Raw genomic sequence first — 22,537 nt, 5'->3', positions numbered from 1 at the left:
ACTTCTGTAGTCTGTTGGCAAGAGGGCTGGCGGTTTTATACTGTCACCAGGAAGATACACCCAAGACCCTCCTCTCACCCCCAACGATGACTTATCAGCCTGTGGAAGAGTGCCAAAAGGTTCCAGTTTTTCTCAAGACATACTCTGTCTTTTTTCAGCAATTCAGTAAACCGTTAAAAACAGCTCATAGTACAAACGTAAAAACAAATCAGTGAGTAACTCACTCATTTTTATTAATAGCTTACTCATTAATGAACTTCATACTCAGTTAATAATAATTGTGGAGTCAGTTGCTGTGGCCTACATCAGAATTGTCCCTAGGTTCACTACATTTTTTAATTGCTCTTTGTGTGGAAAGTTGTAGTTTCGCAGTAAAACAAACAAAACAAAAAAAGCAAAACGTTTATAGGAGTTATTCATTCGACAGATGGTTAATAATTACATTAATTAATTTCAAATTATAATGTATTTAATGTAAAACTATTATTGAACTCTTTATCAGTTGTTCAGTTATTTAGGCTACTGATGAACTATAGGCTATTTAACTCTTAGGTGTTGAGTAGCAAATTAGTTTGTTTATGATAAAGAATAAACTGAACTGAATTTAATTCATTTTTGTTCAATAATATCTTTAAAGATTCTTGAAACATTTGAAATTTGTTGGTAACGCTACTTTAAAGCACTAAAGATGAGTGTTTCAACTTCTGGGTACTGGAACAAAAGTACTTATTGTCTTTATTAAATAAATGTAATGTATTAACTATTTAAAGGTATTATTGTTCATTATTTGTTTAGCAGGCAACTAAAATAAATATACGAAGAAATTGCATGTATTTACTTAATAGTTTTTTGTGGTAGGCTACTTAAAACACTTGTGGATAATTATGGAACGCACAGTTCAACAATACTAAAACTAATTTCAATGTTCAGAATTCCCTGTTAATAAAATGTTCTATCATATGTAGCGTATTTATTATGTGCTATATCATCCGATTTAAATAATTGGTCCTTAACAAATTAAACACGTTAAAATAAGTTAAAAATAGAGTATAGACTCGGCTTATTGTGGTTTCTATTTTCTTCTTCGTCTTCTTCTTATTATTATTATTTTAATCGAGGCATATTGTTAGAATTAATCTTTGTGGATATTAGAAGGGATAAAGTAGGCTATGATATGCATCTTTAGGGTGGTATTGGTTGATCTTGGTTGATCCAACCCACAAACATGACACCCAATAGCCTGCCAAGGGGTGGAGTGATGAAGCGCATTTAAAAGCACCGCAACGAAACTCTTTCTTCACAGCACTCTTTAGCTTCTGTTTAAGGCACTTTGTCTGAACATCTAAAGTCGGAAACATGGTTGAGTGGACTGAATTTGAGAGGGCCACCATCCAGGACATCTTTTCCAATATGAACTACGACGTCGTTGGTCCGCAAGCTCTGGCAAGGTATTGAGTCCTGGCAATTACACGATAAGCGGACAACTAGTTTACTGTGCTCTAATAAAATGCTCTTTCTCCTCGTTCTGGTTTGTAGATGTCTTATCGTTTACCCCTGGACCCAGCGGTACTTCGGCAAGTTTGGAGTCCTGTACAATGCCGCTGCCATCATGGGAAACCCCATGATTGCTGCTCACGGTATAGTCGTGCTGAAAGGCCTTGAAAAAGCCGTGAAGAACATGGACAACATCAAAGGCACCTATGCTGAACTGAGTGTGCTGCACTCCGAGAAGCTCCACGTAGATCCTGACAACTTCAGGGTAAGTTGACACCTGGATTACAAAAGAATGTTTATTACTAAGCTTTGTTCTGACTTCAGTGTTCATGCATCCCTTCTGTCCATGACACTACACTTGTGTCCTCCCACAGCTTTTGGGTGACTGCTTGACCGTCGTTGTTGCTGCACAACTGGGCGCTGCATTCACCCCTGAGGTCCAGGCCGCTTTTCAGAAGTTCCTCGCCGTCGCGATCAACTCCCTTCAAAGACAGTACCACTAGAAACAAAACCTGCTTTGACTGTTACACAGAGGATCACATGATGTTTAAACAAAAAATGTGTTCTTCTGAGCTGAAGCAAATAAATGTTTAATTATTCAATATGCAGTGTACTATGTGTGTGTGTGTGTGTGTGTGTGTGTGTGTGTGTTTGTGTGTGTGTGGTTTACCAGGACACACATGTTTATAATGACATGGGTACTACAATGTAAATATGGAGACTTCCAAAACGCTTAAAAAACATACAAAACGGTGTTTTATGAAATTCAAAAATTGCCAGTAGTTTCCTGTAAAGGGTGGTTTAGGTGTAGGGCAATAGAAAATACGGTTTGTACAGTATACAATCCATTACACATATGGAGAGTCCCCGTAAACCACAAATTCAAGTATATGTGTGTGTGTGTATGTATATTCGCATGAATTAACGAATGTATCTGCAGCCGGCTTTTGATTTGAAAACAAAACAAGCCTTTGGTGTAACCTAACTGATCATCTTTTATTAAAATAGGCACCAAGTTCGTTCGTATCTGATTAGCCTACCTCTTTCATTCATAGACTATCATTAAAACTTTAATAAAGACAGATAGCTTCAGGCCTATTTCAAGTTTTATTCATATGAATTTGATTTAATAATTTAATAATTGACCTATCGGTAAGCCCCTCCCCTCGAACGCAGACTAGCCAATGTTAGCGGAGTATCAGTAGCACGGGGAGCGGAGCTCAGACATCTTTCGTTTTCAGCGCCATAGAGAAACATAGAAGATCCGAAGCTTGCATCGTTTTTCTGCTACCTGGTCTCATGGCATTTATGTACCTGGGTGCACTTTTTTTAGCAAGACGCGTTATATGTACCAATAAGTATACATATCACTGCAGTTTCCAAAAGAAATGAACACTATAGGATAGGCAGCTCCGACACCTTTTATTCCTTTTCACACAAATTTACAGTTTCGATTAAAAAAAGCATAATTTTCGCACAATTACTTGAAGAATATCATGCTATGACTTCAAAACTATATTAATATGCCGGGAGATTTGACAAATTATGCTTTTGTACGTTAGCATCGCATATATCCAGCTTCATATCTATGGGTTTTCAGAGAGGGTAGATTTGTTCGGTAGCTCACGGAGTACTGAGACTGGCTACTTTGAGAGGTGAGGAGCCCCAGTTCGGATCCAGTGTGACCAAACAGTTCAAATCTGCGTACAAAGAAGTTCAAATAGTATGGTTTCATTAACAAATGTGTTTTTATATCAGTTTTGTATTTGTCAACACTTGTGTTGCATCGCGCCGCGTAAATATTACCATGTCTGCATTTGTGATCAGAGAAACGACAGACAGCGCCCTACTCTGCTCAAAACTCGCGTTTGAATCATCAGTGGCAAATTCTTTAAATAAAATGGATTTACAGGCTGTGAGTCAAAAACGCCAGACTGTCCTTGACAAGTTGGAATTGCCCCACTTTATAGAAACAGCCTTTGTGCAGCTGGCAGGCTACTCCCAAGTTCAGGAAATAGTCCTCCGTTAAAATGCGCTGCACACACTCTAATATTTGGGTTGTACTCCTCTGAAACAGTGTTGTAAATACAACTTAACCACTGATTTCTAGTTGTGTCCTCTTTTGGAAGCCCAAACAAAGTACTTTCTTTTACAACGAAACACAGCGTCTCCCCACGCATGGCGCCGGCTGCAGCAACAATACTACAGCGAGAATAATAGTTCTGCCTTCTTTCATTGTGTATATGTTTGGGCTGTGTTTTGCAAATCTCCTCACACCATGACGTAGACATGTGGGTCGAGTCTTAACTATTATAAAGAATATCTCTTTGGTTTTGAGACTTTAGTCTTTGCATCTTCAGGCAGCTCAATCAGCTTGTAACTCTCCAAAGAGAAAGGAAAACTTGAAATCGCATTATATGACCCCTTTAAAGAATAGTCCGTTACTTTAACAATGAGTTTTATGATGGTAGGAGTGTTGATTCGCAAAGCAGTCACTTCAAGTCTTTGATTATCTTAAATAAATCATTAAATAGATAAATAAAAGAAACGAATGAATAAATTAACCAAATAAATGCATAAATCAAAACAGACATTTCTAAATAAAAACAAAACAAAACTGAATGCAGCAAAGAACACTTGAAACTCTTTTGTATTATGCACTAATTAATAATTAGTGTACTACTAAAGTGTTTTAAGTGTTCTTTGCTGCATTCAGTTTTTTTAGTAATTATAATTATATAATTAGTAATTATATGTATTATATATAGGCTATATAATATATGTACTTATTAGTATAATAGACTAATTCATATTTAACCCCCTTATCAAAATATAACGTAAATAAAATAATGAATACAAAACTACATATAGAACGTTTTTTATAGAAATATTTTTTTTAGATTTACCCAGTGAGAAACGCCCCATTTGCTAGATTCCAAAAGTTCATAATTGAGGCCAAATTGAGCAAATTAAATTTAGTCATTGTAATTTATTCAATTAAAAGTCAAAGTATCTCAAACATTTGAGCGGAAATGTTTCCACATTTGTTTGTGTTTAGAGGAACTAGTTTATTTATAGCCTATTTAAATTTGCAAGTGTAAAAAAGTACGCAACCTTTTTTTTTTACGAAATAAGTAACTAGCATATATATATTTTTAATAAGCGGGTATATAATTATGATCAGTGAAATATGCTCTTTCTTGCATACGTCGAAGGATTTAAATTTCAACAGTTGTAAAACCCTCCAAAAGCACTAAGCGGACCAATGAAGTTCAATTACTACTACTGCTTTACACCTCTGCATCCATTTATGCTTAGGTTGAGAAATTATTTAGCAATATGCTTGTTTATTTAAAGGTTTTAAATATTATTTATTTGCTTGTTTGTTTGTGTGATTGGTAACTTATGTTTGATTTGTGCCAACAAGATAAACCATCATTACTTCCATGTTCATTGGCTGGTTGTTCTGTAGAATGAACGAAATAGTTGCAGATATTTGTATTCTGATGTGAGACTTTCATCATTCGCATAGTTATCCTCATGTTAAGGTGTTTTTAAAACACTGACATGTGTATAACAAAAACATGCACCAAATATGTTTAGTTAATGTTTTTTATAATCATTTATTGCATCATAAGACAGAATGTTTATACAGGCATCCATCTGGTTTGATGCAGTCCGACTTTATCACAATAATATGCGTTTATCTGTACTTCTCGGCCAGAGCCAGAGCCAAAGCACTGAGGAACTTGTCCATAGCAACATGGGCCTCTGGAGTGAAATCGTTGGGGAACATAGCGGCCAGAACCACGAGGATGTTGTGGGACAGAATCTATGACAAACACAGGAAACAAATGAGGTTACCGTGACTTTGCGAGAGTACGAGAGAATCGGAATTGACTAAAGATGAATTCGTTGCACTTACCTTGAAATTGGCGGGGTCAACACGCAGCTGGAAAGCATGAAGCTCGCTGAGGTTTAGGAGCCCAGAGGTAAGGTCATCGATTTTGCTGACAGCCTCAGCAACGCCGCTCATCACGGTCTTCCCGTGCTTCCTCACTGGGGCAGAGCCGGGGCTCAGGTCTTTCCAGTGAGAGAAATAGGTTTTGGTCTGTGGGTAGACCACCAACATCCTAGACAGACACAGTGAATTGAATGGCAGATCTATGCTCGAAGAAAATATTACGACTTAGCTTAGATTAATAACCTTACCTAGAAAGAGCATCATTACCAATGGCATCAGCCTTTGCTGAGACCTTGGACCAAAGGTCTTTGACGGCAGCTTTGTCTTTGGCAGAGAGACTCATTGTGGAAGGATGACTTTTGCAGCAAACTTCTGTAGTCTGTTGGCAAGAGGGCTGGCGGTTTTATACTGTCACCAGGAAGATACACCCAAGACCCTCCTCTCACCCACAACGATGACTTATCAGCCTGTGGAAGAGTGCCAAAAGGTTCCAGTTTTTCTCAAGACATACTCTGTCTTTTTTCAGCAATTCAGTAAACCGTTAAAAACAGCTCATAGTATAAACGTAAAAACAAATCAGTGAGTAACTCACTCATTTTTATTAATAGCCTACTCATTAATGAACTTCATACTCAGTTAATAATAATTGTGGAGTCAGTTGCTGTGGCCTACATCAGAATTGTCCCTAGGTTCACTACATTTTTTAATTGCTCTTTGTGTGGAAAGTTGTAGTTTCGCAGTAAAACAAACAAAACAAAAAAAGCAAAACGTTTATAGGAGTTATTCATTCGACAGATGGTTAATAATTACATTAATTAATTTCAAATTATAATGTATTTAATGTAAAACTATTATTGAACTCTATCAGTTGTTCAGTTATTTAGGCTACTGATGAACTATAGGCTATTTAACTCTTAGGTGTTGAGTAGCAAATTAGTTTGTTTATGATAAAGAATAAACTGAACTGAATTTAATTCATTTTTGTTCAATAATATCTTTAAAGATTCTCGAAACATTTGAAATTTGTTGGTAACGCTACTTTAAAGCACTAAAGATGAGTGTTTCAACTTCTGGGTACTGGAACAAAAGTACTTATTGTCTTTATTAAATAAATGTAATGTATTAACTATTTAAAGGTATTATTGTTCATTATTTGTTTAGCAGGCAACTAAAATAAATATACGAAGAAATTGCATGTATTTACTTAATAGTTTTTTGTGGTAGGCTACTTAAAGTGAAAGTGAAAGTGAAAGTGAAGTGACATTCAGCCAAGTATGGTGACCCATACTCGGAATTCGTGCTCTGCATTTAACCCATCCAACGTGCACACACACAGCAGTGAACACACACACACACCGTGAACACACACCCGGAGCAGTGGGCAGCCATTTATGCTGCGGCGCCCGGGGAGCAGTTGGGGGTTAGGTGCCTTGCTCAAGGGCACCTCAGTCGTGGTATTGAGGGTGGAGAGAGCGCTGGACATTCACTCCCCCCACCTACAATTCCTGCCGGCCGGGGACTCGAACCCGTAACCTTTGGATCACGAGTCCAACTCTCTAACCATTAGGCCACGACTTCCCCACTTAAAACACTTGTGGATAATTATGGAACGCACAGTTCAACAATACTAAAACTAATTTCAATGTTCAGAATTCCCTGTTAATAAAATGTTCTATCATATGTAGCGTATTTATTATGTGCTATATCATCCGATTTAAATAATTGGTCCTTAACAAATTAAACACGTTAAAATAAGTTAAAAATAGAGTATAGACTCGGCTTATTGTGGTTTCTATTTTCTTCTTCGTCTTCTTATTATTATTATTATTTTAATCGAGGCATATTGTTAGAATTAATCTTTGTGGATATTAGAAGGGATAAAGTAGGCTATGATATGCATCTTTAGGGTGGTATTGGTTGATCTTGGTTGATCCAACCCACAAACATGACACCCAATAGCCTGCCAAGGGGTGGAGTGATGAAGCGCATTTAAAAGCACCGCAACGAAACTCTTTCTTCACAGCACTCTTTAGCTTCTGTTTAAGGCACTTTGTCTGAACATCTAAAGTCGGAAACATGGTTGAGTGGACTGAATTTGAGAGGGCCACCATCCAGGACATCTTTTCCAATATGAACTACGACGTCGTTGGTCCGCAAGCTCTGGCAAGGTATTGAGTCCTGGCAATTACACGATAAGCGGACAACTAGTTTACTGTGCTCTAATAAAATGCTCTTTCTCCTCGTTCTGGTTTGTAGATGTCTTATCGTTTACCCCTGGACCCAGCGGTACTTCGGCAAGTTTGGAGTCCTGTACAATGCCGCTGCCATCATGGGAAACCCCATGATTGCTGCTCACGGTATAGTCGTGCTGAAAGGCCTTGAAAAAGCCGTGAAGAACATGGACAACATCAAAGGCACCTATGCTGAACTGAGTGTGCTGCACTCCGAGAAGCTCCACGTAGATCCTGACAACTTCAGGGTAAGTTGACACCTGGATTACAAAAGAATGTTTATTACTAAGCTTTGTTCTGACTTCAGTGTTCATGCATCCCTTCTGTCCATGACACTACACTTGTGTCCTCCCACAGCTTTTGGGTGACTGCTTGACCGTCGTTGTTGCTGCACAACTGGGCGCTGCATTCACCCCTGAGGTCCAGGCCGCTTTTCAGAAGTTCCTCGCCGTCGCGATCAACTCCCTTCAAAGACAGTACCACTAGAAACAAAACCTGCTTTGACTGTTACACAGAGGATCATCTGATGCTTAAAAATAAGTTCTTCTGAGTTGAAGCAAATAAATGTTTCATTATTCAATGTGCAGTGTATCCTTGATTTTATATTTGCATTAATTCACAGTTCATTCATAAATTCTCATGCTATGAAAGATTGTGCCATTCCCAAATAAAATATTTTATAATTACATATAGTATGCTGAAATATGGATGGCCTTTCTGAGAGTTAACAGATGGACAGTTTTTAGCCAAAACAGATACAAATATTAACACAAATACAGAAATGTTTGTTCAATAGGCTAACTGTTTACATAACTAATGGTTTTATATTTGATGTTGTAGCCTAATCGTGTACGCGACTGACAAACATAATAAATAACATAACAATAATGTTATTTAAGGAATAGTCCTTCATTTTAACAATAGGTGTTAAGGTGGAAAAAGTGTTGATTCATAATCAAAGGTAACGTCAAGCCTTTTAAAACAATAAAAAAAGGTAAACAAAAATAGATAAAACAAAGCGAAATAATAAATTAATAAATGAACAAAACTAAACAACAAACAGGGCCTAAGTAAATAATACATTTATTGGTGTAAAATAACAGAATACACTAAAGAACACTTTTGAGACATCTGACATCCTTAGAAACATTTGTGGAAGGTTGTAATTTACACACTGACGTTGAAAAACAACTTAAGCTTTTAAAATAGTTTTACTGAAGGAGAAACACCTCATTTATAAGATTTCAAAACTTCACAATTGAAGCCAAAAGTAGGAATTAAATTTTGCCAACATACTTGTAACAAAGTTCGTAGATTCGGGAAGAAGGAGGCGGGAACCGGCAAACATTTACGGATTTAATAATCAAAATAAACAAACGTAAAAGTAAAGCGGCAGCCCCTCACGGACGACTGCCGCACACAAAACACAAAATAATATCCAGGCCTGGTCCTCTCTCCTCTTCCACTGTCGTCACTCCTCCTTTTATCCTTCCGGAGCTCCTCCGTGGGACTCGAGACCGGTGAGTGTCGCAGGTGTCGCTCATTATCATTAACTCCACCGGCCTCGCTCCGTTCCCACGGCTCTCGGCCCCGCCCCACTCACCACATACCCCCATCGCCCCTCGCAGGCCGGGGGGTACCCTCGAGACTGCGCTCTACTCCCCCCCCCCCCCCTTCCTGGGGGGGACCCGTCAGGGCGGCCGCGGCGTACCTGGGGGTATGGACAGACGAGGCGAGAGAAAAGGAGACGGAAGGATGAGGAGTGACAGAGACGAGAGAGGGGAGAGAGGAGAAAAAAAAATTCGGTCCGGTTCCCGGACACACTGCTGGTTGGTCCTCAACCAGCTGAGAGGCTCTCACTCGCGGTGCCATGCGATGGTACTGGACCTCTTTGGTGGACGGCTCGACGCTCCGCCTCCTGGCGGACGGCGATGGCTCCTCCGGTCGAGGGCAGCCGGCAGCGAGTCCCCCATTCCCTGCTCCTCCCCATCATGGCGGATGGCAGCAGGCTACGGCCACTCGGCGAATGGCGCCGACTCCTCCGCTCCCTCTCGGACGGCAGCCCCCCTCCTCGACCCAGGAGCACGGCCGCGAGTCTTCCGTCCCACCTGATGTTCCATCGCTCCAGCACCACCGTCGCCTCGGGCAGCCAGCGGCCGTCCCCGCTACTCCCTGCTGCCCGATCTCCTCAGCACCGCGATCCCCCTCAGCAGCGAGGGCTCTCTGACAGCGTGTCCCTCCTTCCTCCCGGGTTTCGGCACCAATGTAACAAAGTTCGTAGATTCGGGAAGAAGGAGGCGGGAACCGGCAAACATTTACGGATTTAATAATCAAAATAAACAAACGTAAAAGTAAAGCGGCAGCCCCTCACGGACGACTGCCGCACACAAAACACAAAATAATATCCAGGCCTGGTCCTCTCTCCTCTTCCACTGTCGTCACTCCTCCTTTTATCCTTCCGGAGCTCCTCCGTGGGACTCGAGACCGGTGAGTGTCGCAGGTGTCGCTCATTATCATTAACTCCACCGGCCTCGCTCCGTTCCCACGGCTCTCGGCCCCGCCCCACTCACCACAATACTCAATTAAAAGTAAAATTCCACAATTTTCTCAAGGCCTTGTCTAAGATATAAACTAAAACCAATGAAACCTGTTACAGAAATGTTTAAATGTATAGTAAATTGATTTGAATATAGGCTATTGCTATGTGAATATCAAATTCAGCAACAGTTGATTTTTTGATATTCGATGTAAATGCTAATAGTTCTGATGGTCGACCATGTTAACATTCGGAATAAAATCAAATTAATTTTCAATTATGGTTATTAATTATTATTAAAATAATTCAAATTAAAACTTTATTAGATTAAAGACGTCCATATCTGTGACTAATAATATTTTGCATTGATATTGATTTCATTGTTTGGTTTTTTTGTGTGTGTGTTTAATAAATAGCCTTTGTGTTACGCAACGCGCACGCAGCTTTCAGACAGTATAGGCTACTTTATTGTCTTCTTTAACTTCATTTCAAACACTTTATATGGTCTTAATTTAATGGCAAAGTGTCGACAGCTTATTATTGAAACGTGATAGCTCATCCATGATTCGTGCAAGCACGAATCTTTCCACTCATAGGCGGATCTCCTTCGCTCTTGTACAGAACTGGACGCGCGCCCTCGACATGCTCTCTTGACTCTGCTCTTTCAAATTATTATAGCATTATGTTTCTTTATTTAAAGGTTAAAGTTTATTGATTGTGATTTTTTTAGGTTTGATTTTTTCATTTATTTATTGGTACGTCGGACTTTTGACTCTTAATGTAGGCTACTGCTACAATGAGTGTCAACACTAGATAAAACAACATTATGTTCATTGGCTGGTAGTTTAATGAATGAATGAAACAGTTGCAATATTTTGTCTCACCATTTGCAATAGTTAGGCCTATAGCTTTACAACGTTATAACAACAGACGTGTTTTTAAAACACTGACAGGTCTATGAAAGAAAAAGAAAAGAAATGCACCAAAGCTGTTTAGTTAATGTTTTTTTTTTATATAATCATTTATTGCATCATAAGACAGAATGTTTATACAGGCATCCATCTGGTTTAATGGAGTCCGATTTCATCACAATAATATGCGTTTATCTGTACTTCTCGGCCAGAGCCAGAGCCAAAGCACTGAGGAACTTGTCCATAGCAACATGGGCCTCTGGAGTGAAATCGTTGGGGAACATAGCGGCCAGAACCACGAGGATGTTGTGGGACAGAATCTATGACAAACACAGGAAACAAATGAGGTTACCGTGACTTTGCGAGAGTACGAGAGAATCGGAATTGACTAAAGATGAATTCGTTGCACTTACCTTGAAATTGGCGGGGTCAACACGCAGCTGGAAAGCATGAAGCTCGCTGAGGTTTAGGAGCCCAGAGGTAAGGTCATCGATTTTGCTGACAGCCTCAGCAACGCCACTCATCACGGTCTTCCCGTGCTTCCTCACTGGGGCAGAGCCGGGGCTCAGGTCTTTCCAGTGAGAGAAATAGGTTTTGGTCTGTGGGTAGACCACCAACATCCTAGACAGACACAGTGAATTGAATGGCAGATCTATGCTCGAAGAAAATATTATGACTTAGCTTAGATTAATAACCTTACCTAGAAAGAGCATCATTACCAATGGCATCAGCCTTTGCTGAGACCTTGGACCAAAGGTCTTTGACGGCAGCTTTGTCTTTGGCAGAGAGACTCATTGTGGAAGGATGACTTTTGCAGCAAACTTCTGTAGTCTGTTGGCAAGAGGGCTGGCGGTTTTATACTGTCACCAGGAAGATACACCCAAGACCCTCCTCTCACCCCCAACGATGACTTATCAGCCTGTGGAAGAGTGCCAAAAGGTTCCAGTTTTTCACGACTTTCTTCTTCTTCTTCTTCTTTAAATCCACTCTTACGCGATTTACCGAGGGGAGCGCTCTTTTTCTGAGAGTCTAGAATACATTAAGATTGTTTTCCCCCGTAAGCTACTATTGTTTGCGCAATGCTCGATTCTCAAAACAACAACAGCCACATCATCAACAATAATAATAATTAGAACTAGATAAAACATACAAAACAAAACAAAACAATTGCGAACCCTTTGTGAAAGTGTTGGCCTACTTCATAAATGTAGGCCATACGCATATTTTTTATTCTGTAATTGTTTATAAACACATTAAAAAAAGTCAAATAGAGAACTATTTGGAGTCGTCAGTTTATGATTTCAACACGAGTTACGCAGATAACCTTACGGGACCAGTGGGACGGATGTTTATTTGACATTTGTCAAGTGGTCGTTGTTTTACCCTTAAATCATTCTGCATTATTACATAAAAATCTGGGAGTTTTTGCATTTAAAAAAAAACACCATTTAGTAGGCCTACGTTTTTACGCCATTTGGTTTACAAGAACACAGAAAGAGGCCCCACAATGTCAAAATTTTCATGATTTACTACATTTGAGGGGAAATTTCATCCCACAATGTAGGTTAAACAAGTTCACGCATACAAATTGAAGAGTTCAGATGCAAAAGCCTCCAAGTGCCGTTTGAAAATTTCTTCTAAAATTAGCATTTTTCTCAGGCTTCTATGAGTAGATTCAGTTATTTCACTTTTATGGCAAGGAATAAGTTATTTTATTGCCATTAAAGTGAAATAACTGAACATAAACATAAGAGTCTGAGTGAAATGCTAATTTTAGAAGAAAATTTCAAAGGGCACTATACAGCCTTTTACATCTGAACTCTTCAATTTTGATCAGTGATACACTAAAAGCCATACCATGTTGCTCACCTGAATAAGTTACCTGAGTGTTGGGGCACCTTTGAAAACATGCAATTATAATAAATTAAGGTGCCGTTTTGAAGGTATCTCCGGAATATCTCCGCTATGCCTCACATTGTGCTGTTGAACTGTTTACGGAAAACAGATATCGAGATATCAGCTCTGGTATCAGTCCAAGTTAATTTTGGCACATTAAACCTGCTCGTGTTTTAGCGCTGATAAGTAGGCCTACTAAGTGAAAAGCTAATTTTCAGATTGGATTAACTTCATTTAAACAGAATTGATGACATATGTTTTGCAGGATTAGCCTACACGATTATACGGGCGGGTGAGTGATACATAAATAAATGCGACCTCACTAACAAGTAGTGCTATAGAAGCATTAAAGTATCAACTGCAAACTGATCATGGTGGAGTGGACTGACGCTGAGCGCAAAGCCATCAAAGCTATGTGGGGAAAAATGAATGTGGATGTGATCGGGCCCCATGCTTTGGCAAAGTGAGTGTGTCTGTTAATCTGGATGCAATTTGTTTTATATTATATTTACACCTGTTCCTCCACAGATGTCTCATCGTGTATCCTTGGACACAACGATGTTTTGGCTCCTTTGGGTCCTTGAGTGACGCCGCTTCTATTATGGCTAACAAAAAAGTGGCTGATAGCGTTGGCTCAACGGACTCGGAAGAGCGGTCCAGAACATGGTTGACATCAAGAATACCTATGCGCCCCTGAGCGTGTTGCACTCCGACAAGCTTCACGTGGATCCGGACAACTTCAGTGTGGGTGGGCGTATGGGAACGAGGAGGGGTTAAATAACTCACACAGTCTTTTTCATTTTTTTTTTTACAAACCCCTTTCTTTGGAATTTGTTTGGAATTGCATTCTACACTAGCAATGCAGTGCGTAGTATAGGGGGATGAAAGTAACACTTTTTGTTTGAGTCTTAGTAACTCAGTGGTTGTTTTAGCCACATTTGTCTACTACAAATAAAACTCACTTTGACGTGTACTGCATAATGACAGATTATGTGAGTTAATATCAAATGCAAAGAGTCCCGTTGTTACAACCTACCCCACTACTGGGGTGAGTTGTAACACAGTGTGAAGTAATTTGCTGAAATAAGACCCACACTTCCAATTTATGTGAAAACTTTTTTGAAGAACAAAGAATAATCAGTTTTGAATAAAGTGAACCATTTAAAGTGATACAAATATTATATTGTATTCCTTTTAGGACTTAAAATTTAGCACAAAAACAATTGATGTGCGTGTTTGTGTGCGTATATGTGTGCTGTATTCAGTCACTAACTGTGTTGCCATCTACCTATTTTTATGTGAATTTTGGAATATCACATAAAAAAAATGCTGGATGGAAATTTTAAGTTGCACATAAATTCTAAACGTGTACAATACAAAAAACAAAACAACAAAAACGTATGCACTCATTTACTCATTTGAGGCGGATAGTGTTTTTATCCAATAAGAAGATATGCACATAAACTATGATGGAAACACATTTTACATAAATCCCTTTATGTGCAATAAAAACCTCACACGACTTTGCCTTAATAGAGGATGTGGTTGGATAACTACTAATTTGAAATCATCAAAAGGAGTTGGTTGTAACATTTTTAATGAACTGTTACAACTATCCCCACCCCAAACAGCCATAACATAGCTAACTGTTTTAGCTTGTTGGATTAAAGTTAGCATGAATGCAAAGTATCAAAGTAAACTAGAGAAACAGCTACGTTAGGTTATGTAAGTCAAATAATTGTATCTACAACACAATGATTGCTAGGCAAAAAAATAATCTTAATGAAAAAATTACTTTCTGTCCTGAATTACTTTTCTGCTCCTTTCTGACTTGTCAAACTGACCGTGTTACAACTAACCCCGTGTTACAACACTCCCCGGTCTCCCCACTCTGTAGTATGCAATAGCACTTGTTATGCATCACAGTACATGCATTCCCTTTAAGCACACTTACTATTATAATAAATATTCTTTATTGGCATAGATTAAAGCAATAAGCCCCAAGAATATATTCACTGTAAACCACGGCTTCACGGGGCTTATTGCTTTTATAAAACGGTTATTCCATATACTTAGTAAGGTTTCACAAAATAAAACAGAGCAAATGAGTGTAATGATATTAATAAAAACAGTATTCGTCCACCACACAATGTAATTCCTCAGAAACAGTTGTGGTTGGAAACTATGGTTGTACAGTTGTGGTTGGTGTAGGTTTGTAGTGTAATTTACCACGGCTTCGAACGTGGCTCTCAACCAATCAGAATCAAGGACCGGATTCTTCAGCTTAATACAACGTTGACACTACAAAAACAAACAAACAAACAAAAAAATAGTTCCGTTAAAAACTGTTCACAGAAAGGTTCTTTTAGGAAAACCAAAATGTTTCCTATATTGCATCCTTTTAGAACGTGTATTTTTTAGAACGTATATGTGACATTTTGATCACCTGTTGCAGTCTCAGCACTTGGAAAACAGTACCATTAACTGAACATCTGGTTTTAAAAAGCTGCGCAGAATTATATATGTGCATCTTCAAATTAATGAGCACCTTCCAATTAATAAAACCCTAAACAATTCTGATCAGTGTTGTTCTGTTATTGATGTTAATGCATAGGCTAATATGCAAAAAAGAGATACACTAAATTAACATGCAATTTCGTTGTCCTCATTCTTGGTTGTATGTTCATATTATTAATTATACGGGAAATATTTTACTTGGACATCCTTTTAGCGACGACCTGCTGGTTTCAGCACTGGACAGCGCCACTCAACCTGGGGTGCGTTTCCCAAAGGCATCGTTAGCCAACTATGGTCGCAAGTTAATTAATCAATTAATCGATTAATCAAACATCAAATAAAGCAAAATGACAGGGAACCAAAAGCAGTAAATTACTCAGTAGGTGCCATGTTCAATATAGTAGCATCTTAGAGATCTCTAATCAGTTAAATAGCTTAAGTTATTCCTCCACCACATGTGTGTTACGTCATTAACAATGGCCCTATGTTGTTGAACTAATGTGGTTTAAACGACGGAGATGCGATTGTGTTCGGGAAGCAGTCATGACTAGCTAGTTCATTTCCAAAACAATGTATAGTACTTTGGTGGTTAATCAGCGAGTTACGTCGTTGTTCGGGAAACGCACCCCTGTCCGATCCTATATCAGGCACTCTCATCCGTTGCCATAATAATAAACATAGCCAGAAAATCCCCAAAGCAGGGGGCTGTTCCATAAAAGACGCTAAGAAAAGCGGGAATTAAAGTCCAAAACCTGATTTGAAATAACCTAACAAATCAATCGGGACTAAAGCGGTTCCATAAACGACAATTAAAGTTCACGCAATCTGACTAATGCTATCCAGGTTCAGTGAGTCAGGATAATGTTACGTACACGCTTATTCTGAAGCAGCCCTTAATGTCGATCATGGATCAAATCGATCCACCATAGCAAACAGCGAATATTTGTGCTGTTTAACGCATTTGAAACATTGTGTTTTCCTCAGTGCATAACTGATACGTCACAGGTATATTTTTACATCTGTAAATGTCAGAAAGCCATGCAAATATATCCATTTAGCTGTCAGGAGTGGGCGGGGCTTATGCGAGAGAACGAGCGCTGCGGCGCGCATGCGCGCTACACAGACTGAGCAGAATAGAATACTAGCGCAGGAATTCTGAATAAAATATACATTCTGCTAAAATATTTGTTGTTGGACATTAAATGTGACACATAGAATTTTACTAAGTGTATTTTTATGATAGCAGCAACTGTTAATCACTAGCTCAAATGAGTTACATGTGTGTTCCTCTTATCAGTTGTACTCTGATTTCTATTATAAATTTACATTTTTAATTCAGTGATTTTAACTTTTGATTGTGTTTTTATGCTTTAATGCTTTAAAGAGACATTTTAGATTGTAATGTTTTAATGTTCTAATAACCATAAAAGGTACAGCTGTCATAAATTCAGAGAGAAATGCTGCATGGCTAGAAACTTCTGATCAACTGCATGCACAAGTAGCAACTATGTTAAAATGTAATTCGCCTACATTTTCGGCACAATACATTAAATACAGTTGGTTGTAGCCTATTTTTTATTTATTTGATTATTTAAGGTGTATTTTCTGTATACTTTTATTTTTGGACCGATAATAAATTCAACTGACTGTATGTGAGAGAGTCAGTGGTAATATGGATGCGTTCCTATTGGTCAGAGTTAGAGGAGCTCAGCTTAGCCTGCCAGTTAGCCTGCTCCGGACCAGATTAGTTTGCCAGCATAAGTTGCCGGGGTAACTGAGTTTGAACTTTTTTAAATTTGATTTATGAAACCGAATCTACCAAAAATAAGCCTGACTAACCGAAATAAGCCTGGCTTATACTCTAATCTTGGTTTATGGAACAGCCCCCAGGCTTATTACGATATTGATGTATTGTGAAGAGATTATAAAACCGTATTTTTTTCTTTTCATTTTCATTAAGCTCCTAAACAGATTGAGACCGTGTTTATATAAATCTCATAAGACTCAAACAATAAACATATTTTCTAGAATGAAAAGCAAACGCATGTTTGGATATTTAATGGAAATTTAAAATAATGATAATAATAATAAAAATGAAAAATAAAATATTAATATGACTTGATCGTTCAATCACATGCAAATAAATCAATAAATGTTTGTTTACCAGCTGTTTGGAGTAGCCTAAATATGGTGACAGACGGTCGGTTCCAGAAATGTGCATTTTGCGTGCAGTTAAAAGTCAGTGGCTGATGCAAAGAAGTGTTATGTCAGGCATTATGAATGGTTAAGATAAGAAAGCTTGAATCTCTTACAGTCTTGGCACAGTAGCCCGTGTGTCTAATTTTTCCCACCCTTCCTGAACACTAAAAAGGCATAGACGCCATGACAAGGTCTCGACAGTGACAGAGAACCTCCAATACCTTCATAAAGGGCATTCTTTGATTCCTACTCGTGAAGTGTAATAAAACAACAACAACAACAACAACAACACATAAATCATAATGTGTGTCGGTATTAATTATTACTTAAAACTACATGCTGTCGTAATGGAAAACACGTTTCAGTAGAATCTGAATGGACACTGGCCAAAAGTGAGGGGAAAAAGACTAATCTGTACATTTCAGTAATAGCTTTCAGCATGCATTTGAGAAGTGTTTGACTCTTAAAAAAAGATTTACTGATCAGGCAGTATTTATAGAGTAAACACAACTAACCCTGAAACAGTAACGTTTGTTGAGTTCCCAAGTATAATATGCAGAATAACCGCAATATGCAGATATTCTGTTTATAAGCAACCTACTTAATTACACTGAGGACCACAGCCAATATTGGACCTGTAACATGATTTCTTATATAGTCAAGTCGCTTACTTTATATAATACTTTTCTCAGTCTAAGTTTTTTTTCTCTCGAAGAATTTAATATAATATTGTGCCTTAATAATTGCCCTTTAAGAATCCAAAGGATGATGATTAAATTACAACGTTATGCATTAACTGTGTCTTATACACCAGGTAAATTAATGTTCATAGCTGACACCCTGTCTAGAGCTGTCGATCCAACCTCTTCATCTAGTGGGAAATTGACTGAGGAGATTCAAGCATATGTGAACATGGTTTTGGAAACCTTGCCTGTCGCTGACTCCAAGATTAATTTAATTGGTAAAGAAACTGATCGAGATCAAGTGCTCCAACAGGTGAAACAGTATGTCATGAATGGCTGGCCAGATAAAAAACAAAATTGTGTTGCAGAGGTGTATGGATTTTGGAACTGCAAGGATGAGTTGTCCATTTGTGATGAGATTTTGTATAAAGGAAATAAGATGGTTATGCCCAGAAGTCTGAGAAATGAGATGTTGGAGAAAATCCATGAAGGCCATTTAGGCATTGAGAAGTGTAAGAAGAGAGCTCGTGAAGTCATGTATTGGCCTGGAATTAATCAAGACATTACAACTGTAACGTCAAAATGCCAGACATGTGTTAAACATCAATATAGTAATCCAAAAGAGCCTCTACAACCACATCCAGTACCTGAAAGACCATATCAAAAAGTAGGTGCAGACATTTTTACATGTCATGGAAAAAATTACCTATACTGACTATTATTCATTTTATCCTGAGGTGTGTATATTAAGCACAATTACAGCAGAAAATGTTATTTCATGCATGAAGTCAATTTTTGCTCGACATGGAGTACCAAAGGAAGTCTTTACTGATAATGGCCCGCAATTTATTAATGCCAGCTTTAGGAGCTTTGCCGGAGAATGGGATTTTAAACATACAACTTCTAGTCCACATTTTCCGCAGTCCAATGGTCTTGTGGAAAAGTCTGTTGGAATAGTAAAGAGAATAATGGAAAAAACGAGAGAGGATGGAAGTAGTTTTTATATGGGACTGCTTGTTTATCGTAGTACACCTCTTGAATGTGGATACTCACCGGCATACCTTCTGATGGGTCGACGTCTTCGTTCTAATTTGCCTATGGCTGAGAATCTGTTGTTAACACGACATGGTGAGAAAGTCAAGAAATACAAAGAACAGCAAAGGGCTAAGCAGAAGTTATACTACGATAAAGGAACTCGCCAGTTGCCTGAGCTTTGTGTTGGCGAGGAGGTTAGATTCAAAGATAAAACCAATATCTGGAATAAGAAAGGCATTGTTCTTGAACAGACTCAACCAAGATCTCACAATGTTGAAATGCCAAGTGGTACTGTGTTAAGGAGGAATCGTCAACATTTGTTGAAAGATGTGTCTGCTGAGTCAGAACAAACAGAGCAAGTTGAAAGGACTGAGATGCCCTTGAGAAGATCTATTCGTGCACGGAAATGCCCTGAGAGACTTATTGAAACATGTTAAAAGAGATTTATCAAAACATGCTGAAATATTTATTATATTTATTAGTAGTGTATGAATTGTGTAAAAATTGTGTTTGTGATTTGTGTTTTTAAAAAAAAAGAAAAAAAAAGGAAGATGTAATGATTATAGTAATGGCAAACCGGTGTGGTTTGAGTAATATATGTCTGCGCATGTGCAGTATGGGGAGATGCCCTGAGAGTGTGCGTGGTGGCAGCACGCCACAGTTGTAACCGCTAATAAACCACCAACGTTGCCTTTCAATTGTGAAGCTGTTTTTTAGTTTTATTTAATGTAACTTACTCACGAGATCAGAACAAACAGGGGATATTAATTAATATTTTAGTTCATCCTAAATTAAGGCAGGTGTAATGGTTAATCAGTGGTTCTTAGCTGCCAAGGCACCGATCGGAGGTTTGCAGTTTCCCCGCCGAACACGAGCCCGGCTCCGGCCCAAAAACCAGCACCATTACGGTAGAAACGGGCTGAGGAAGACCAGTTGATTACCCTTAAATTACTTTTAAATATTCAATTTGTAATTCTTTTTTAATTCTAAGAAATATCTGTTAAATTAGCTTAAGTGTCGTATACATATTAAAACAGTAATAGAAAATAAAATAAGTTATAGCTAAACCAGTGGTTGAGTGGAGCATTTTACGAAGGTTTAGATGAAAAAAGTTCATATAAATATTGGCTTTTTATTTTATTTTATTTTATTGATTCATTCTTAAAAATGTTTGGGTTAACTCGTTGGGTCTACTCAATTTTATTTATGTACCAAGTTACCTACTGTAGCCTAGCCTACATCTAGTTTAATTTGGGAAATTATATCTTGAAAGTGTACCAACCCTACCAGATCTGTGGTATGTTTTTGTGTGTGTGTAAACAAAAGGAGACAAAAGACATAGCTTGATTTTATACAATTCATTTTATTATTTCCATCCTCGTGAAGGCGAATACATGTAGTGTCGCGTTGGAAATGAATACAGGGTCGATATTAGCGGTACTTCTCGGCCAGAGCCAGGCTGAGCTGAGCGAGGAACTTGTCCACAGAAATATGCACCTCAGGAGTGAAGTCGTCAGGAAACATCATTGCGAGCACAACGAGGATATTGTGATTAATGATCTGATTAAAAAAAAAACGGTTGTTAATATAGAGTATATTTAATCGCGATTAAATATGAAATTCTTTAAATTACTAAAAATATTTTCAGAAACCTTACCTTGAAGTTAGCGGGGTCCACGCGAAGCATAAAGGCGTGAAGCTCGCTGAGAGTGAGCAGACCCCCCTTGAGATCATCTATCACCTCGATAGCGCTGAGGACGCCATTCAGTACGGTCAGCCCATGCTTTTTCACCTGAGGTGAGCTGGGGCTCAGGTCTGCCCAGTGAGAGAAGTAGGTCTTCGTCTGAGGGTAAACGAACAGAGTCCTGCAACGATTCAAAACAACAGAGATGTAATAGCAGCCTATGTTATAAATGTCCGTTCGTTTATGCAGAAACTGCAGTTCAAAGTACCTGGCCAGAGCCTCCCTGCCGATGTCCTCCACCTTAGGGGCAACTTTGCTGAAGAAGGTCTTCACGGCCAATTTATCCTTTGCAGAAAGACTCATGGTGACTAGATTTAGTTGTGGACAGGCTGCCAAGAAAACCTAGCTGTGTTTTTTTGACAGGGCCTTTTAAAGGAGAGAAGGGCATTATTTTGAAAAAAAATGTTTTGACTCCACCTTCGTAGGGCATTGGGTGGAAATGTCTAAAATCTTGATAAGCAAGAGAGCTGTTAAATTCTGAACCTAACAGCATGCTCATGTAAATGCATACTTCACGTATCTATTAAACATAACTACTACAAACAACTATCTTACTATCGATAAGCAGCAAATTATGAGTTTACTGAGGGAAAACTCTAACAGTGAAACTGCGTTAAAGTGTTACCTTATCTAAAATATTATACCATCATTTTGCCACAACTATGGTCTGTATGTACATGAATTAATCACAAAAGATAGTGCAACAAACAAATATATTTATATTTTATTTATATGTATAAATATCCTATAAATTAATCAAACAAACATAGGCTATTTATGAATGAATGGATTAAATAACGAACGAAAAGTTAGCATTTCTTTGCATTTATTCGTGTACAAGAGGTGTTTTAGACAACACACTCAATTAAAGTTTTTGAATCGTGTATTTATAAAAGTAAGAAACAGTCACAACACTACTTGAAGAATGTTTGGAGCCATTAAGAGGGTTTTTTTGGGTTAAGAGTGCTGATGGCACACAACCGATAAATTATACTTATTTTAAGAATGGCGCTGTGATTTGTGTCCACGTCGCCAATATTGACATTTAATTAAAGACTTCTCAGACTGTATGGGAGTGATAAAACCCACAGGCATTCATATTTGACCAAACTACTATTGCTGTAGAGAAAGGGTGGATTTCAAGTCTTATCTTCTGGGAACATGAACACATTTTATCAGTAACTTCAGAAGTAGGCCCACCCATGTTTGGCACTGATCTCGATTACAACGAATTTGCTCAAGGATAGAGATCTTCCAGCGATCTTCAGGCTTTCTGCTGAAGCATGCTGCAAATGACACTTCTGAGAATGCAAGATGTTTCAACATG

General features: G+C 38.4%; 5 protein-coding genes across 5 annotated transcripts; 2 read left to right on the top strand and 3 right to left on the bottom strand.

Moving 5' to 3' along the window:
- Nucleotides 1–1,299: 1,299 nt before the first annotated feature.
- Nucleotides 1,300–2,094, top strand: LOC306848677 (hemoglobin subunit beta-like). Its single transcript, XM_079383366.1, has 3 exons — nt 1,300–1,448; nt 1,537–1,759; nt 1,869–2,094. Exons 1-3 carry the CDS (start codon nt 1,357–1,359, stop codon nt 1,995–1,997), a joined length of 444 nt encoding a protein of 147 aa, XP_079239492.1. The 5' UTR covers nt 1,300–1,356; the 3' UTR covers nt 1,998–2,094.
- A 3,103-nt stretch (nt 2,095–5,197) lies between these two features.
- Nucleotides 5,198–5,832, bottom strand: LOC306853439 (hemoglobin embryonic subunit alpha-like; the record flags this gene model as incomplete). Its single annotated transcript, XM_079390849.1, has 3 exons — nt 5,707–5,832; nt 5,420–5,627; nt 5,198–5,326 (listed from the first exon to the last, which is right to left on the bottom strand). Exons 1-3 carry the CDS (start codon nt 5,799–5,801, stop codon nt 5,198–5,200), a joined length of 432 nt encoding a protein of 143 aa, XP_079246975.1. The 5' UTR covers nt 5,802–5,832.
- Nucleotides 5,833–7,492: 1,660 nt separating this feature from the next.
- LOC306847106 (hemoglobin subunit beta-like) lies at nt 7,493–8,181 on the top strand. Its single transcript, XM_079380887.1, has 3 exons — nt 7,493–7,626; nt 7,715–7,937; nt 8,047–8,181. Exons 1-3 carry the CDS (start codon nt 7,535–7,537, stop codon nt 8,173–8,175), a joined length of 444 nt encoding a protein of 147 aa, XP_079237013.1. The 5' UTR covers nt 7,493–7,534; the 3' UTR covers nt 8,176–8,181.
- A 3,146-nt stretch (nt 8,182–11,327) lies between these two features.
- Nucleotides 11,328–11,958, bottom strand: LOC306848060 (hemoglobin embryonic subunit alpha-like; the record flags this gene model as incomplete). The annotated part of the gene is made up of 3 exons (XM_079382385.1): nt 11,837–11,958; nt 11,550–11,757; nt 11,328–11,456 (listed from the first exon to the last, which is right to left on the bottom strand). The coding sequence occupies exons 1-3, from the start codon at nt 11,929–11,931 to the stop codon at nt 11,328–11,330; spliced, it is 432 nt and encodes a 143-aa protein (XP_079238511.1). The 5' UTR covers nt 11,932–11,958.
- An 8,859-nt stretch (nt 11,959–20,817) lies between these two features.
- On the bottom strand, nt 20,818–21,548 carry LOC306848051 (hemoglobin embryonic subunit alpha-like). Its single transcript, XM_079382373.1, has 3 exons — nt 21,419–21,548; nt 21,124–21,331; nt 20,818–21,026 (listed from the first exon to the last, which is right to left on the bottom strand). Exons 1-3 carry the CDS (start codon nt 21,511–21,513, stop codon nt 20,898–20,900), a joined length of 432 nt encoding a protein of 143 aa, XP_079238499.1. The 5' UTR covers nt 21,514–21,548; the 3' UTR covers nt 20,818–20,897.
- Nucleotides 21,549–22,537: the final 989 nt, after the last annotated feature.

This window comes from Barbus barbus, assembly GCF_936440315.1.
Source record: "Barbus barbus genome assembly, chromosome: 3".
NCBI classification, from domain to species: Eukaryota; Metazoa; Chordata; class Actinopteri; order Cypriniformes; family Cyprinidae; genus Barbus; species Barbus barbus.
This window is presented reverse-complemented; position numbering and strand designations above follow the sequence as displayed.

Coding starts and splice junctions, on each gene's coding strand:
- LOC306847106 (XM_079380887.1), top strand. CDS start 7,535: ATGGTTGAGTGGACTGAATTTGAGAGGGCCACCATCCAGGACATCTTT. Junction 7,627..7,714: donor GGTCCGCAAGCTCTGGCAAG/GTATTGAGTCCT, acceptor TCTGGTTTGTAG/ATGTCTTATCGTTTACCCCT. Junction 7,938..8,046: donor TAGATCCTGACAACTTCAGG/GTAAGTTGACAC, acceptor GTCCTCCCACAG/CTTTTGGGTGACTGCTTGAC.
- LOC306848051 (XM_079382373.1), bottom strand. CDS start 21,513: ATGAGTCTTTCTGCAAAGGATAAATTGGCCGTGAAGACCTTCTTCAGC. Junction 21,332..21,418: donor GGCAGGGAGGCTCTGGCCAG/GTACTTTGAACT, acceptor GAATCGTTGCAG/GACTCTGTTCGTTTACCCTC. Junction 21,027..21,123: donor TGGACCCCGCTAACTTCAAG/GTAAGGTTTCTG, acceptor TTTTTTAATCAG/ATCATTAATCACAATATCCT.
- LOC306848677 (XM_079383366.1), top strand. CDS start 1,357: ATGGTTGAGTGGACTGAATTTGAGAGGGCCACCATCCAGGACATCTTT. Junction 1,449..1,536: donor GGTCCGCAAGCTCTGGCAAG/GTATTGAGTCCT, acceptor TCTGGTTTGTAG/ATGTCTTATCGTTTACCCCT. Junction 1,760..1,868: donor TAGATCCTGACAACTTCAGG/GTAAGTTGACAC, acceptor GTCCTCCCACAG/CTTTTGGGTGACTGCTTGAC.